The 18697-nt window shown below is 43.4% G+C and overlaps 1 protein-coding gene across 1 annotated transcript in view; it reads left to right on the plus strand.

Moving 5' to 3' along the window:
* Positions 1 to 4437: 4437 nt before the first annotated feature.
* The window catches only part of LOC129380855 (nose resistant to fluoxetine protein 6-like), a 38504-nt gene continuing 24244 nt past the window's right edge, over positions 4438 to 18697 (plus strand). Inside the window, exons 1-6 of the mRNA XM_055063011.2 lie at positions 4438 to 5116; positions 6893 to 7101; positions 14167 to 14287; positions 14411 to 14498; positions 16198 to 16295; positions 18349 to 18534. Coding sequence (XP_054918986.2) covers positions 4858 to 5116; positions 6893 to 7101; positions 14167 to 14287; positions 14411 to 14498; positions 16198 to 16295; positions 18349 to 18534 — 961 coding nt within the window. The 5' untranslated portion in view covers positions 4438 to 4857. The remainder of the gene's footprint in view (positions 5117 to 6892; positions 7102 to 14166; positions 14288 to 14410; positions 14499 to 16197; positions 16296 to 18348; positions 18535 to 18697) is intronic.

The raw sequence follows: 18697 nt of genomic DNA on the forward strand, positions 1-18697 counted from the left end.
CCGCCCCCTGCTACGCTCCCCTTCCCTTGGTATCCAGTCCGTAACCCTTAATGACCATCTGTTATCTTTCCTCCTCATTATATGTCCTGCCCATGCCCATTTCTTTTTCTTGATTTTAGCTAAGATGTCATGAACTCGCCTTTGCTCCCTCACCCAATATGCTCTTTTCTTATTCCTTAACGTTAGACCCATCATTCTTCTTTCCATAGCTCGTTGCGTCGTCCTCAATTTAAGAAGAACCCTTTTCGTAAGCCTCCAGGTTTCTGCCCCGTAGGTGAGTACTGGTAAGACACAGCTGTTACACAGTTTTCTTTTGAGGGATAACGGCAACCTACTGTTCATGATCTGAGAATGCCTGCCAAACGCACCCCAGCCCATTCTTATTCTTCTGGTTATTTCAGTCTCATGATACGGATCCGCGGTCACTACCTGGCCTAAGTAGATGAATTCCCTTACCACTTCCAGTGCCTCGCTACCTATCATAAACTGCTGTTCTCTCCGAGACTGTTAAATATTACTTCAGTTTTCTGCAGATTCATTTTTAGGCCCACCCTTCTGCTTTGCCTCTCCAGGTCAGTGAGCATGTATTGCAATTGGTCCCCTGAGTTACTAAGCAAGGCAATATCATCAGCGAATCGCAAGTTACTAAGGTATTCTCCATTAACTCTTATTCCCAATTCTTCCCAATCCAGGTCTCTGAATACCTCCTGTAAGCACGCTGTGAATAGAATTGGAGAGATCGTGTCTCCCTGCCTGACGCCTTTCTTCATTGGGATTTTGTTGCTTTCTTTATGGAGGACTACGGTGGCTGTGGAGCCGCTATAGATATATTTCAGTATTTTTACAAGCGGCTCGTCTACATCCTGATTCCGTAATGCCTCCATGAGTGCTGAAGTTCCCAGTAATGGTTCAGAAAGATTGATGCTTGGAATTCTTTGCGTTTTTGCGTTTATAAAAGAAGATAGGTAAACATTAGGCAAAATAGGAACAAAAGCTTGTTGGCGCAACTCAAAACCCCATTTCGAAGGGGACGCTCATAGCGTCTATCCATGCATCCGGGATAAAACAAAGATAAGGAGGAGGATGTAGAAGATTACGAGGGTAGGGAATAGCAGGGGCTAACATACAAGAGCAGTACTTCAGGTGCGGAAGCGACAAAGAGTCTCTATGCACGCACCTTCCAAAGCTTGTAGTTTACTGAACGTTGGCACAAGAAACTAATGGCAACACTATATCGGGCGTAAGCACGCGCACTGGCACAGCCGAGCGGGTCAGCAGGCGGCACGAAAACTATGCGCTAGATCGCTTCGAAAAAGACAGCGAGGGCGGGGTGCCAGTATTGACTCACACACAGCCACCGAGAGTGTCAGCCAGCTGGTGTTTGTCCATCTGTTAATCACTTTATGGTTCTCAAAGCGAGAATTTGGACAAAGGACTCAAGAAAGAAACACGAGCTCAAGCGCTACCTGAAGAACTACCTGTTGGGCAGAGAATAATATAATTACCTGTCCAAATATTACGGTATGTTGAGGGCGGATTGTGCTTCAGAAACAAATCACAGCTCAGTACTCTTTGATAGAACGGAATCATCTACAATGAGCACAAAGCTGCGTGTTGGTACGAAGTACCTCGCTCCAATATTGTTAAGCGCAGTGGACAGTCAAGATTGCGCGTTTTTGCTAAGCACAACAACTGCAGGAAGTGCTGTCTATTCACTTATGTCACTTTTGGCATTTTATCTAAATTAGGCTTTTCATAGAGCTTTGTAGCTTCCGACATTAACTGATCTAATTTGCAAGAGAAGCTTAATCTGCTCAAAGTATAAGACAATTAAGTTTCAAATCAGAGACGATCAGACGGTGATTAGATTATTTAGACAGAATTGCCACCAAATGGAGAGTTGCGATTTGGGCTGGTTGACACAGCATTTTGGAAACAGAATTAGCAGAGCGCAAAAACACAGGAGATAATAAAATACCACGTAAACAGCGGGGTACACATCCACATATAGAATGCAGCGTATGTGCCCCTTTATTGGGTCCTGTGCTGCTGTTTTCTGCTAATAACTTCAAATTGGGCTTTCTCAATGACTCCGCTTGTTATGATTGTTACACGAGTTACAAACATTGGGTTGTGGGAGCAACCTCACTGTGTGCAGTAAGGAAATATAGTAACCATTTTTATGTTGCAAATATGATAAGGCTCAATACATTTTTTAGTCACCTTTCATCTTGCCACTTCAACTAGATTCAGGTCCGTCAACTCTCTAATATTAACTAGTAGGGCGCTGGGAGATACGAGAACCGCTTCCAATAATAACTATAGATAGAGTCCTTCGTTTTCAGGTTTTATATTTTTTAAAGGTTGGGAGGGGGTGTGTTATATATAAGGAAACAAACTGGGGAGAAATTGGAATTTTTGTTGGCTGGTAGTCCAAACTTCAGGATTTTCCAGGTAACTTTCAGAAACTATTAATAGAAGCAAGCGCCTCCCTTTCAACCCAAACGTTTTGTTTAAACAAGCGAAATTGCCCACAGAAACATAGATTGACAAAGCCAGCTTCACATAAGGACGAACTTATTACGCAAGTATTCGTATTCGTTGGCCGGCAATACTAGCACTTTTTAAACAAACCACATAAACAATAACACATGGAGGCGTTCTTGACGTTCATTTACCTAATTCTTTCTCAAACAAATAAAGGAAAAAGGAAACAGCAGCCCATAGTATACACATGGGCGCATTTCGCAAAAGGTATGATGCTTGTATTTACAAGCCCCTGTCGAAGTACATTAACATTCGTAGTTTTATTGTTTGCATGTCTATCCTAGACCTGTCAGGGCTTTTACCGTACCTTATTTCGGAAAACGTCATCTCAACATCGCATCTGCTGTTCGCAATGCAGAGAAACGTCAGTACTATACGTTGGCTAGGTTGGGGTAACGTGCAGTAGCGTCCTGCCAGTAGGCCAGCGCATGAGTTCTATTCCCCGAACCTCGTTCTAGCAGGCATTCTTTAGACTTATCGTTTCTAGAATGCACTTCGGAGTGAACTTCGAGAAGAAATCGGACTTAGCCAGATTTTCAGAGAACTTATTTGGAGTGCGAAATTAGGAATTAATCACCCGAGAAACGAAGGACCCTAAGTATAGCAGGTACGTAACTGAAAATATCTTCGTAGTAAATTCTCATAAAAAAAAAGAAACAACTTTTATTAAATCTGTAGCACGCTTTGTTTACACATTGTGAAAAAAAAAACTGTCCTATGTTCGATGAAATACATGCTGCATTCGAGAGTCGTATTCCCTATACGCAACAGAATGGTTGTTGACCTGGTTAACATGCGCGTTGTGTTATCTTTTCTGTCTTATTTTACATAGAATAACAGACAAAAAAAAAACCAGAAATCGAAGCGCCTATTTTTCTTTTTTTTTTACATTTAAGGCTACGCTTTCAATGGGGTTTTCATGTTTACAGCGGGGTGGATGAAAATTCATTTTGTAAATGCTTTCAATGGCGTTAATGGCAGAAATTAACTACAATACCAAGTTTCTAGAAAATAAGTGCTATATTATGCGGGATATTGTTTTACCGTAAAATCACTTACGTGGGCGTAGCAGTCACGTGTCATTGCAGTCCTTATGGGTTTGCTTGCTCAGATGCAGTAATCGAGGCGATAATCAGCGCCAGCCTTCAGTCTGTTCTTCTTTTTCTCTATTTTTTATCATCCGCGTCCCTCGCAATCTTTCTTCCTCTTCTCAGTGGGGGGCGGTAATGCGACTAACGTGTTTTCTGCACTTAAGTCGGAGACTCGGTATACAACCTCAAGTAAAGCAAACAGCTGAACTGAGATGAATTAGGCCAAATTACTAGCGCAAACAGTGATTTTGTCGCATTTAGTTCAAGGGCTTCGTCTTCTATTTTTTTTAGTCTCCGCATTGGAAGCCTAACAATATTTAGACATGGTATATGGACGTTTTCATTAGAAGCAACAAGACCTCCTTGAAGGCGCAAAAAGCAAAACAATATTTCCATTGAAGGTCACTGAAGGTATACTATAAAACATGACATTGGACGCGGAAATGCATTATGGAACGCAAGACTCAGCTAACGCTACGTACAGCCACAAGGCAGCGGACGCGCGGCGCGTCTCACCCCATGGTCATTTAGGCGGCGTGCCAAATCGTCTATAATCTTGTCATCCAAGGGCGCCTTTGTGATGGGCGAAAGGCCTTTCCCGGCGTGTTGCCGGCATGCTTTCTGTCTCTTCATTTTGGTCGTCAGTGAGCCACCCACGTGTTCCCTATTATAGATTGAGGAAAGACCATTCGTCGAATAGACGCTCAATGTTTTTTTGTCGTTATACGATCCATACAGGCTCTCACCGAAGAGGAGAGCGGGCTTCGGGATGACTTAGCGACACTACTTGCTCATAGCCCTGACTCATATAACCGGTACCTTCTTCATGGAAGTATACACGAATGAATATTTCCTATAGGTGCCCAGAAGAGGCGATCGTGCGGAGCATAGGATAGTGCTGGACCGATGGTAGCGTCATCGGCATCGAGAAGGGCTGCTAGTTTTGCGCGTCCATGCCTCCAGAGCAGGGCGGCATCCGACTGCCTCCTTGATCGAGTCACTTCCCTAGCTGCAGTCCAGATGTTCGCCGCGTTGAAGGAACTCTGTCTTAGTTGACTGTGTCTTTCCCAAGAGAAAGTTGAACGCCGTGTGATGGTGGTTCAAAGCTAGTGACTGTGCTTACTCAAAGCGGTGAACAGATTGGAAGATTGAAGGGTTGCGCTACACGGGCGTTCTTGGTATTTACCTTACAATAAGCAGCAACCAACAGCCGACAAAAATGCATCCGACAGTGAGTCTAGTCATGGCCTTAGCCATCGTGGACCGGACGTGGTTCAACTCGCCATTCGTCTGCGGAGAAGAGACGTCAACGAAAAGCCTGGAAGCAGAATTGACGGATGTTGGCGGCATGCTCATGAAGAAGCTGATGCCAGTGGCCTCGGAACTCGCCACCAGCCCCGAGCTGAGCACCGCGTGCGCTGGCAGCCTATTCAAGGTCCTCAAGGCTACGAAAACCAGAGAGCCATGGGTGATAAGAAGTGAGCAGTCTATGTCTTTTTTCGCTACGTCTGTGCCATCGGATATTCTGTGTATTTAGTGTCTGTAAGAAGCGAATATGCGAGCGTATTTTCAAACGTATTCCTTGTTAGTGTACAGGGTGTTTTATCTAACTTGGGCCAAGTACCGCAAAAACGAACGTAGGTGCTACGCGTGTCGAATTGCAGCAGTATTGTTCTGAGCCATATGGAGCACGTCATGATATATTTTTCAAGTGGCCAAGATGGGTAATTAACACAGACTGCTTAATTTACTGTTTAAATATTAACTCTAGCGAAAGATCTTCGATACAGAAGTTGTAGCGGTTGTTCAGAGACATCGGAATATTTCATCTAGGCTAAGATAACTGCCTTGCTTAATTTTTTCCAGCCTTTCTTTGAAGTGCACGAAATTATAAAAAAATACCACGTGACTGCCGGCTAACGCGCCCCGCTTTTAGTGCCCTCAAATGTAAGTTGAACGAATTAGCAAAAGCTGCTTTGCGCACAGAGATCGACTGAGCAGGCTGTCGATCTCTGTGCGCGGAGCAGCCTTTGCTAACCCGTTCAACTTACATATTAGGGCACCAAAAGCGCGGCGCGTTAGTCGGCAGTCACGTGGTATTTTTTTAATAATTTCGTACACTTCAAAGAAAGGCTGGAAAGAAATTAAGCAAGTCAGTTAGTTATCTTAGCATAGATGAAATATTTCGATGTTTCTGAGCAAGAGCTACAATTTTTGTATTGAATATTTTTCGCTAGAGTTAATAGTTAAACAGTTAATTAAGGAGTCTTTGTTAATTACCCATCTTGACCGATTGAAAAGAAGATATCATGCTGCGCTTCATATGGCTCAGAACAATACTGCGGCATTAGACACGCGTAGCGCCAATGTTCCTTTTTTTTTCAATACCTGGCTCGAGTTAGCTGAAACACCCTGTTACTGCGACACTTGCGATTCTGATCATTACGGTAACGGGAGAGTCACGGCACCCTCCGTCGTACGACTTCATTTCAGCCTGCAAAGAACGCACAGAAGACCTGTTTTACTAGTCTGAAATCGTTAAATAGTTTTCGAACTTTTCGTCCTGCCACTAGTGTGCCAAGAATATTCGTTAAACGTGATCTCAGTTTAACGAATACGCATGAAGTTTCGTGTATTATGGCCATGGTGCTTTCAGAACTAGATGAACAATCTGGCTTTTTTACTGGAATTACCATGTGGTTTTTGTTTTTGAGACGACAAGCTCGCAATTTTCTGTCATGCACGCTTGCCTGCGTAATACATACATGGGAGCTGTACGCAAAACTGAAGCTTTTCTCGCAAGGTAGATTAAAAACAGTCATTGTTCTTTGATCTCAGGGAAATTAGGCATTAATTGTTTTCTAGGGACGCGTCGAACAGAAACAACAGATTTCTCTACCTCCCTAGCGAAATTATCGCAATCACGTGAGCGTAGATTTCTATTGCTGAAGTACAGGTTAAAAAAGGTTTTCTTACGTGCATATGATGCTATAGATGAAGCGTATCTAAAAACGAAAATTATTTCTCTCTTAGTGCCATGCAAAGTTGGAAGCAGAAAAGGAGGCGGTTAATGGCGTCACTAAGCACTGATATAAACTGAACACGGTAGTGCGTGCTTTCGATGAATGGTTCAGTTTGTATTTTATCTGCTATAAACTGCGACGGTTAGAGGGTCACACTCAAAGGTCTACAGACTAAGAGCAAAGGCTCGACTCCCAGCTCTTTCAGATTTTGCACAATTTGATTTGATGCAGTGATCCTGGCTAATGGATTACTTCCGAACAACCTCCTCGAGGGAAGCCTCATCAGCCTTGGAGGCTACGAACAGTGCCTCAAGACCAGGGTGTTCAACTCGCAGGGCGAGTTAACAGACAAGGGACAGTATTGCAGCCTCTTCGTCTACCCACCCTGGTCACTCCTCGAGACTCTCGTGGAAAAGTTTCAGGCTGTTGGCGAATTTTCAGTAAGCTTCTTTACTTGGCTGTTAGTTTCTTTATTTTTGTGCTTGTGGTGCACACGTGAATGCGTAGTGCGCGTTCAAAATTTTTTTCTGCGTTATGTCCCATTAAGAAGACAGAACCCATTTTGTTTAAACACTGAGTATGCATTGAATGAACAACTAAAGTAAGGCAGCAGTGGAACCGTTGGTGCTTCCACAACCACCAACAGCTCCACGGCAGGCTTACAATGAATAATCGTTATAACAATGTTTTCATATTTCAGTGGAATGCTAATAGCTTTCGAAATAAGTCAGCTGATTTTCGCAAACTACTAGCTCAACATAACTTTCCTGTTTTATGTATACAGGAGGCAGGCGTATGAGATGACTTTCGTCTTTCAGACTATGTTATATATAAATCATCGCGTATTGCTGGAAGTAGCAGAGCGATGTTATGCGTGAGAAAAGACGTGCCGTCTTATTTAATATAGTCGAGCGATATAAATATACCGGAGTTCGTAGCATGCAAGATATCTTTTAGAAATACAAGCGTCACAGTGATCAGTCTTTATCTGCAATGTTCTAGCAAAATATCAGTAGACAACTTGGTGAATGTGTTTGGTATCGCAAACTCACATGTGCTGGTTTGTGGGGACTTCAGCGCACATAACGTCATCTGGGGCAGTGAATATAATGATTCCCGCGGAAGCATTATAGAGTCTGCCGCAGAAAAAAGTAATCTGATCGTGTTAAATGACAGCTCTCCAATGTTCCTGCGGGGGTTTCGTTACTGAAGCTGTATAGATGTTACGCTCTGCTCACAAGACCTTCTTGATGGCGTTGAATGGTCAACGGACATAGAAACGCACGGTAGTGACCATTTTCCGATCCTGGTAAAACATCGTCTCATACGGAGTGAAGGGACCCGGTGCTACTCAAAACATACTAATTGGCAAAGTTTTCGTCACCATTTAAGTAACTCATTGGGCGAAAATCCGAACTTTCAAAGTTTTGCAAATATATTGTGTCAGTCTTACAAGATCTGCACAAAGCAAGTTATTGTTCCAAATGAATACACTGCAGTCGACGGGGAATATGAACGTCCAAGAGCAATTAGAAGACACGCAGAACGGGCTTACCGCCACAGTGGAAACCTGGATGACTACAAGATGGCACAGAAAGTCCAGTAAACTTCGCGCAAAAGTTAGGTACGAGAAGATGGCGAGAATACTGCGTGTCGTTGTCTCCGTTTACTCCAATTCCCAGAATATGGTCAGTTGTCCGATCTTTTAGTGGTCCAGTTACCCAGGACCATCCTTTCCGGGCCCTTGCCGTAGCTCGAAGCGCTCTGGAAACATCTGTTGTTGACGAATTCTGTCAACTTATATCCAGACCAGGAATTCCGTTTACTTTCCTACAATTTACAAATTCGACAACACTAGCAGAACAGAAGGTTCTTGCGTGCTTTATGTCACAACACCCTCAACTTGACTGTGAGTTAAGTTTAGATTAATTGAAATGTGCTCTTTCGTCATGCCGCACAAAGACAATCGCAGGCCCAGATGCTGTTACGTATGTCATGTTAAAGAACCTAGGTCCAGCAGGAAGAATGGCTTTTTTAGAAATATGTAATATCTGGATAAGAGAGACTCTTCCAGATTCATGGAAATTAGCTCAGGTAATTCCAGTTCTGAAACCAGAAAAGACTCCCCTTTGTCTTGACTCCTACCGATCCGTCAGTCTCACAAGCTCTTTTTCCAAACTAATGGAGAAGATGATAGACAGTCGACTGTAATGGTGGTGCGAACACGCAAATGTGTTTTCCAACTACATGACCGGTTTTTGACAATATCGGTGTACAATGGATGCAGTTTTAGACATTGTCACATGCGTCGAACATGAACGAATTTGTGGAAATGTGACAGTAGCAGTATTCTTAGACATTCAAAGAGCCTTCGACACTGTAAGTCACATACACGTTCTTGCTGGTATGTTAGAGCTTGGCCTACGTGGTCTAACACTGCTATGGACATCAAATTTCTCGAACGTAAGAAAAATATATATGGAAACAATTGAAGGAGAGAGCAATTATCACAGCATCCCGCAGGGCGTTCCGTAGGGCAGTGTTCTCAGACCGTTTTTATTCAACTGTGTCATGGCAGCCTTGCCACAAGAACTCCCGTCTGGTCTACAGTATTCTCTGTACGCAGATGACATATGCATATGGGCCTCTGGATCTCATATACAAGACATTCAAACAACGCTGCAAGAGGGTCTTGATAGTATCTACACCTTTTTAAAAGAAAGAGGCATGAGTCTTTCATACGCAAAGACAGCCGTACTTCCTTTCACTAGACGACAGCTGAATCATTTCCAACTTACGCTTAATGGGCAAACTTTGATGTTCGTGAAAGAGCATAAATTTCTTGAAGTTATTCTTGTCCGCCAGCTGACATGGGCATCACACATCCGCGCAAATGAAAAGCATACGACTACTGTAATAAACTTACTTCGGTGACTCGCTGGCACAGCGGAAGGGGGGGGGGGGGGGCAGTCTCTTCACTACTACAAGTTCATAACGCACTCATAAAACAAATAATTGCTTACTCGGCACCTATTCTCCATGGTTTATCGCAAACTTCTGAGGAACGTTTTCAACGTTTACTGGCAAGGGGGCTGCGAGTGTGTCTTGGGGTTCCGCAGGCTACCTCGAGTTCTTTAGTAATTGCTGAAGCTCGTCACCTACCATTTCCAGTCATACGAACGGTTGAAACATGCCGACATATTTATCGCATCTTAACCCAACACGAGAAACATCCATTAAACCTCGCGCTTACCGAAAGAAACAAAAGCAAGATTCACGATGTTATTCGAGAACATAAAGCATTATTACCAAGATTTGAATTACGCAAGGTGGATGTTAGTTACCATCCTTGGATGTTAACGAGTCCTAAAATAAGATTATCGATCGACAGGATTATATCTAAGAGAGACATGTTCACGGTAGCCGCACAGCAACTGGCACTCTTTCAAATTTACTCATTATATCCCCAATACATTGATGTTTATACAGATGGTTCGTGCCATAAAAATTCCTCGGCTTCTGCATTCGTCATTCCACAATTAGCGGTAGTGCAAACATTTAAAATATCCCGAGAGACATCTTCCACCGTGGCAGAACTGTTTATCCTGTGTGCTTTGCGTTTCATAACATCAGAAAAGCATTCGCAAAAATGGGTTAGCTTTAGCGATTCGCAAGCCGCTCTCACATTACTACTGAGAACAGGCACGTACCAAAGGGGGGGGGGGGGGCCGGGGGGACCGGGCTCCCCCCCCCCCCCCCCCCCCCCCCCCCCGAAAAAAGGACGCATACCCCCCCCCCACCCCTCTCCCACACCCACTCACCGTCCACGCCACCACTTCTCAAACACATTCCTAAAGCGCCGCGAAATCGATGTCGAGGCTTGACAGCTATTCGGCGGTCAACATTAGTAGGTAGTTATCGGGACCTACTGGGATGTGAAAGCCAGTTTCCTCATCGATTCGGTGCCCGTGCGATTAACTCGATATGTATTCAGTTGTCACCGTCTATTCCACGGTCACACGCATCGCTGTTGGTTCGTTAGTTCAACCCTTCTTTGTTTAGGCTGATCTAGGGTCCAGGAAAGGTATACGGTTTGTGGTCAGCTGGTCTTTATGCACGTGGAACGAGCTGCGGCCGGAGAAAACGCCAGTTGCGTTCAACTTTTCCCTTCACTTCATTATTTCCTCGAGTGACGGCTCGCCGAAACGCTCACAGATCCTTGAAACCATACGCCCGTGATAAGGGTTAGATAAGGTGGAAAATAAAATAATACGAGACAGCGTCCATCATCAAACTCTGCAGTAACTCTTAAACTCATAGACAATACGACTTTCACCCATTAACTCGCTTGGTTTTTCCCTAATTGTACAACTCTTTTCGTGCAAAATTGCCAACTGGAAACAAGAGTCGCAAGGACTTGATAAATTAAGCGATCTACTAAGGGAGAGAGCCGAATCAACAGCCAAACAGGAAGGAAAAGCGAAAATTAACAAATTTACCCATTGTATATGAAAATATTTATGGATCAGCATTTTTTTATTTAACTATGAAGTAGAGAAAACGCCGCCGGAAGTGGAGAACAATTTCGTGTGTACTGAATGACGCTTATACAGTTATCATTCGAGCCGCCTGGCGTAGCCTCTTCTCTGCTGTGCTTATATGTATAGGTGTCTTGCTAACCTTCCGCGGTGGGCGCAGTACGTTTAGAATCCCAGCGTCCTTCGCCCTACGCGGTTGTACGGGACTTGCGGCCACGCATCGTTACGTAACTTCCCAAATAAATATACGAGTCGGTTGTGGCACTTGGTAGAGCAGTAACCGAGGGATCCAAAAGAACTGTGGTTGTTCCGCAAATATATATTTTTCTACAATTCTTCCAGAGCGAATTCAACAAACGCTACTATAGTCGGCTACAACTTAAGCCAGCCACTGTTCCTCCGCGAGGCTGCAAATAATTCGTACTTCAAACTTTTCCTATTACCCAAATAGGCGGTAACCACAAAAATAACATTATTAACGCGTCATTTTATACCTTTTCCCTCGCCTAATATAGGGGAATGGCGAAAGCCTAATTTTTTATTGAACTGAAATGACATGCTTGCTTCGCTGCAACTATTTATTGTCAAGTTTCACTTCAGTTGGCAGTGATTTTTCATGAGTAAAACAGGTTCAACTGTGAAATGAACTGCACCGCAGACTTTTGAAGAGTGAGATGCTCAAACTCCATACACTTTGTACATGTCTGTTGCACGCCTCATTGCTTCCGCCGATGAAAAGGCTCTTCAAGAACAGCAGACGCTCCGAAGGTATCAAGTACGACGCCATTTTGAAAAGGCCGCATGACGACGATGTTGTTTGCTTCTGTGATTGGCTGGCGGAGTAACACAACTCCGCGCGGTCCGTGTGCCTTGGTTGCCAACTGCTGTTATTTTAAGTGGTATTCTACTAAAGTAATCCTTATTTTACGCTTTCGGTTCTTTACTTGTTCTTGGCACTGTTCTTCCTGCACTTCTTTAATGAGCGATTCCATTTGACATGGTTCCTTTTTTGCCAAGTAAAGGAGAGGGGTATCGCATAGGCGTAGCTGTAAAACACACTTTTTTTATAGCGAATGATGGGCGTTATTCACATTTGTACTAGTAAAGGTACCGCCCCCCCTCATTTGCATAGAAAAGTTACCTTGGGTTGCCCCCCCCCCCCCCCCCCCCCTCCCCGAAAAAATATCCTGGGTACGTGCCTGACTGAGAAATAAGAAAACGTTTTGAACACTGTGCTATTGTATGAGACGCTCAAAGAACTTACAAAAGCAAGCGCAATGAACCACGTAATTGCATTTCAGTGGATACCTGGGCACCGCAATATTCCTAGTAATACTGCAGCGGACGCAGCTGCGAATCGGGCGCACAATAACGCAGAGACAACCAATCTTCTCCTATTGTGTAGTGAAGTCCGTCTGATCCTGAGACGGGTTTCCTGTCGCCTCAGCAAAACTACCTGGTTTGATCAGCAAACTAAAAACTCGGAGTTATACTTTATAGACCCATGTATAAACTTAGCAGTGCCTGAAAATCTAAGACACAACAGAAAATTTGAAACATTGGTACACCGCCTGCGTCTTGGTACTGCATTTACGAAACACTTCTTGTGCAGGATAAAACGTGTCTCTAGTCCGCAGTGTTCTTGTGGCAATCCAGACGAAGACGCGCATCATCTTTTCCTCGAGTGCACGAAATACGATCCACAAAGAAGGGTACTGCGAGCAAATTTGTTGATATTAGACATAAGACCATTCTCCTTAAAAAAGATACTTGGCCCATGGTTAACTGCGGGCCTTCAGAAAGGAGCACTTCTTGCTCTGAAAACGTTTTTAGAGGACACCAACATTTTGGGAAAATATTAAGCTTCAGATGATCCGAACACGCTAAATGAGTAACGTAAATGTTGTTAGTGGTTCATAACTGGTTTATGTGGTGATCGCAACTTTTACGCAATACGTTTAATTCTCTTATGTACTTGCAGTGTATTACATGGGTTTTGTGTTTTGGATGTTCAAAATGTCTGACTTTATATATGTGTACGTGCACTGAACTCATGCACAAAACTGCGATTCATGCACTGTTGGACTATATTTTTTATTCCTCCAGTGTTCTAATGAGTGTCATATTTTGTGTCGTTATTCTCACTTATTACGCAAAATTGTTTCTTTTCCCAAGTGACAAAGAGTAGCCGGTGTCACCATAAATGCGCCAACCTCTCCTAATATCCATTTAAAAAAAGGCAGCAGTACAGAGCTCTGGAAAGAAAAGTGTCAATTGTTGAGCACGTACGTGGGATACTAAAGTAGACTTAGCGACAAAGTATATGCCAGTATGACCTGTCTTAGCTTTTTTTATGAGCTATACAGGGATGCTTCTTGTATGGGGGATTTCACTAGTGCAAGAACTAGCCGCTCATAACGACCCCTCGGTAATCCGTGTAAACCGACTGCCACTCGACCATATTTTTTTATGCGCATTTGACTGTTCTTAGTTATTTTTTACACTTGGTGCTGAAATTGCAATGAAACATGCACGTTCAAAAGTTGATAGAGATGTTGTGATAACCGTAGGAAGTGCGTCATCCCACTTTTGGCGGCGTTATTTTTCGCTTTAGAACAGTGGCTCAACGACAACACCGGGAACAAGTTTACAGAAAAGAATGCGCTGCTTCAATCCCTATAAATATGACATTTTCTGGTGGCGTACACCAATCGCTGAACTGGTATCCCGTTTTTAAATTATTATTTTGATTACGGAACACTTAGAGCCAACGTTGAAGCTCGGTCATGCGCTGGCTGCCGCTCCATCAAGGTATCCGCTTGCCGTCTCTTTCAGATATGAACTCAGTCAATATAAAACAGAATAATATATTCGTTCGCGACGTGTGTGCTGAGAAACACTCATCCGTCGAAAGGTTCTAAAAAATGGTGTCATTATTCCTCTTTTTTTGGTTTTCCCATATCGTAGGGCAGGGTGAACCCCCTCACGATCACCACGAATGAAAAGATAGGAAGGAAAGCGTTGCGTATTGGACTGTGCACGCTCGATGCTTGCTCCGAGGACGAAGTCAACTTCCTAGCTACTGGAGGTAACACCATAATGCGCGCTTGCGAATGTCATTATATCCTTTTGGTAAAGCTTGCTGAGAAGCTTCGAACGTTATATAAGACTTTTGAAAAAAAAACAATTTGCTCTAATAAAACGCCAACAGTTTTCCAGCAATACGGCGCAAACACAACGGTTACCGGCTGCCGAACAGACAATCCACAGCCGCTGACGAAACTTCAGTATGCTTCAATGTGAGTACTCGATGATCACACCGAGCATTTCTGACAGTGCGTGAAATAGTGTGCGAAGTATACTTTTGACTAGCTCGCATATGACTAACTGTCCCAAGTGCTTAATTTCACTGCTTTACACTCGGCGGTAAAAATAAATCGTCACAAAGTACACAACAGCAGGTTATTGTTTCAGTGAAATTTATAGCATGTTGGCGGCATTGCTACGAATCGATGCTGCTTCGCCAACTATTGGTACCACAATTGAAGTTCTCGAGCGTACAAAGTGATCACATCGCAAACGAGACTTCTAGCTCCTACTTGGTGGCGCGCTCAACCTGCCGTTATTCTGTGTTACCTTCACAGGTATCATACACTGCAGGGAAGACTTGCAGCAGCTGTGATGTTCAAAGAAATTATTTAAAAAAAGAAAGAAGATTGTTCATCATTCGAGGGAAAGAAGCCCAATATGCAGCTTAAATTTCACATTGGCGTCGCATTCCTAAACGTGCCTTCAAGAATGCGTTTCTAGAAGAAAACCCGGAAAGTACATGTCTGAAATATTGCGATGATCAGACGAAGCAGTTAAACGACGTCGCGAAATTGCTAAATAACTTTAAAAAAGCCAAAGAGGCCTTTTGATTAATGCAGCCGTTTTTTTTTTTTTTTTGTATCAGTGGCTTTCCCGCTCCTGTCGTCGTTTCAAGCACGTTGAGTCAGTCACTTGAGTGCTGCAGTAGGAAGCCTCGCGAAGCAACGCAACACCAGCAATAATGATGCAGTTAAGCACAACAATTTCGTGCCTGTTATCAGATCTTATTTGCCGATACGCCAGTGAACGTAATCGTGCACTGCTCTCCGTGGTGGTATTCCTCTCTTATGCCGAACTTTGCTGTCTGCTGACGTAAATGTGTTCACCGATAGTTTGTAAACAGCAAAAGATGCTACACGCTTCCCTTAAAATGAAGCTTCCACTGGATTGTTAAAAGAGAGAGAGAGAGAGAGAAAAGAAAGGAAAAATTACGTATAGAAAGGCAGGCGGATTGTTAAAAAAAATCAAAAATGCTCAAAAAGATTTATCCCTCAGCCCTTTCACTTTCACACACCTCTGCCATACACACGCAAAACCGCGCAAGCATGCACGCATGAATTCCCACTTCTTGTCAAAGACAGGAAAAGAGACGTGTCTGCTGCAACAGCGGTAGGGAAACATAAAACGGCGACATGTCTGCTAAGCCCCCCTGCATAGATGACAAATCAAATCAAATCAAATCAGTTTATGTTCATCTCAAGGATAGATAAAGAACACTACGTATAATTATTAGTATCCAAACCGTGTAAGTTATTGTATTCGTATCTCAGATATATTAGCATCCGCATGCATAGCTAAACTAACATTTGGTGCTGGTCCCAAATCAAATCACATTTTTCAGTGATGCCGTAATTCATTAAGCCGCACTTGTTCAGAACGAAAAACAACAGCAACACATATTTCACCGATAGCCTTACAGGCCGTGTCAGCGCGGCAGTCATTAATATTTATTCTGCCTCTCCATATGTTTTCGATAACTATTCCTTCAGCTTCCTTGCCTTTAAAACCGATCTAATTTCTTGGATGTGTCATTATCTTAGTAGGTTTAAGCTCAATTGTTGCGTCCTATATTTTAAAATTTTTTTCTTAGTGTCGTTAATGCTCCTGCTATAATTACTTGCATTTCAGATATTACTTGAGCGTCCTTGGACTTCTCGTTCTTCTAGGAACGCTTATTGAATGGCTCGTGCTGAAGCTCCCGGCACCGGACATGGAAGCCAGACTGTGTTCGTATCAAATAAGCGTCTACGTTGCAATATTTTAAAAGGCAGCTTGTTGCGACTCTACCTTCTTTAGCAAAGCCTAATAAAAAAGGTCATTAAAGCCATTTATTTAATGACAGGGGGAGGATTGGCATTCGTGAGTGGTCGGTGATGCTGCAATGAACTTTCTTGTGTATAGTAATGACGCCTATTATTCTATGGGGACATTATGTGTAATAAAAACCATGAGTAAGCTAGCTTTAAACTTTTACCATGTTACGCGGAATTGTATACTGCCTTGCTGATAAATAATCTCCGACTAAAAGAGAAACAGTAAAGCCAATTTTCAGGATTGGACGACTCGAAGCCATCTCGAAGGGTGACTGAAACACACAGTAACAACAATAACGTGAAAAAGAATACACCCGGGAGCAAACACAGCCGTCAACAAAAAGATAGGATATTTTGCATTTCGGTCCGGTTCGCTAAACTGTTTGCGTCAGACCGTTAGCCTATGAAATGCTATCTTGAACACGCACTGCCATCGCACTTTATTCCCACCGCAAGGACCACCCACCATGGGCATAACTTGGTGCTACGAGAACGCATCCCTAGGAAACCGTAATATCAACCAGGAGGGAAAGTACACACACGCTGGAGAGAGAGTTCGCAGGACCCAAATGCAAAATATCATGTCTTTTTGTGTGCTACTAAATATCTTTAAAGGTTGGTAGCCGATTATTCCTGGCGTTCTGACTAGGAAAGATGCTCAGTAGGCTGTACAGGCAAATGCAGCTTAGGAGAGAGGAGAGTCAAAAGCGCACAAATTTAAAAGCGAGAGAGGTAAGACATGTATTTTCCTGCAACTACATGTTCGGATATTCAACCTCGGCAAGCGAGATAATAAAGTAAGATTAGAGCTATAAGAGGCACAGTGAAAATGCGGTAATGTCCTCACGCGGTGTCTAGAAACTACAAACTTGGTCATCCTCTCGCACCCCATCCCCATGTTAACGCATAAATTAGCATCAGTAAAGAAAAATCTTGCTGTCCTACAAAAGTGTGTACCAAAATCTTAGCATTCAATTGTAGGTGTTATTAGATGTATCTTCTCTCTTTGTGCGGTACGCGGAAGTGTCATCGCTAATATCGTTGCATGTTCTTTTTATTTATTTTCAAAGCAAACTTAATTTTTGCAACTATAGGAGTCGTTGTTGCATTTCGTCCCTAGTCTGGCCCTGCGGCCGGGATCGAACACGGGGCCTCTAGCTCAGCGGCGCAACGCCATAGCTACTAAAGTATACCGCGGCAAGTTGATTAACAAGTAGTGCCGTCGCACAAGGTAATGCATGGGTAGGCACGTGGGGATTTTGTGTTTACCACATGCGCTCAATCTGCTTCTTCATGTCCTTGCTTACTTGTCATCGTACAGTCAACTCCCCCAATTTGACCGGTGCAGCACTGCAAGATTTGATCGAATGATCTGAAAGGTCGAATTAACAAATCACAGGAAGATGAACGAAATGCGGATATTTTTTCTATTACTTAGCATTATGTAATGTATTTTTCTTTGTGCCTCTTAAAGTGGCTGCTCAAGCAGAGTGAGGCGAAGAGCGCAGACACGTTTAAACACTGCAGGCTCAGCGTTACACGACATGAAGCCAGCGGCAACGGATTATATATATATAGTTTATATAAAATATTTTCGTGCCTAGAGAGCCAGTAGCATCGTGGGCACCCTTGTCTTTTTCAAGCTTATCGTAAGCCCTGCGCGCCCGAGGGGGCGCCGGTACAGGTTGGTGGGTAACCGAATTAACCGAAGCTGCATGCTTTCGTGTTCGAGGTAAACAAGTTTTCCTTCCGTATCAAAGTATGCTTTCTCGCCGTGAATGTTTAATGCGTTTGAATTCGGCGAAAAGTCGAATTAACCGAGTCGCATTAACGAGAATCGACTGCACTCGCAAACGAACTGCTGAATCACAGCACTGTTTCTATTGTCCCTTTCTTAACACACTTCATCACCTCTTTCCCCGTCCTCCCTGTGTGTGTGTTTCTTTTTTCTTCTGGATGCTAACAGTACGCGTCTGGGGGCCATTCAAAGTGTTCATGTACTTCTCTGCAATCAGCAACACAAAACGCCTTCTGATGACCACAGCAAGAAAAGGCAATGAAAACCTGATCTTTATCAGCGGTTTCAAGATATTCCTCATTTTCTGGGTTATCTACGCACATTGCTACGTCTTGATACAGCCAGAGTTTGTGCGTAAGTACGGAATATTTATATTTTTTTATTACGCACGCGAAAAACTGCTACAAGCAAATTTATTGACATTTAAAACTGCAACTTTTTTGTGTGGTTGCCAACAAGCAGAAGCCAAACATGAATGAGCGAGTGTGGCTAACTGCACCGCGATTTAATCCAGGGA

This window comes from Dermacentor andersoni, chromosome 1, assembly GCF_023375885.2.
Source record: "Dermacentor andersoni chromosome 1, qqDerAnde1_hic_scaffold, whole genome shotgun sequence".
In the NCBI taxonomy this organism is placed as follows: Eukaryota; Metazoa; Arthropoda; class Arachnida; order Ixodida; family Ixodidae; genus Dermacentor; species Dermacentor andersoni.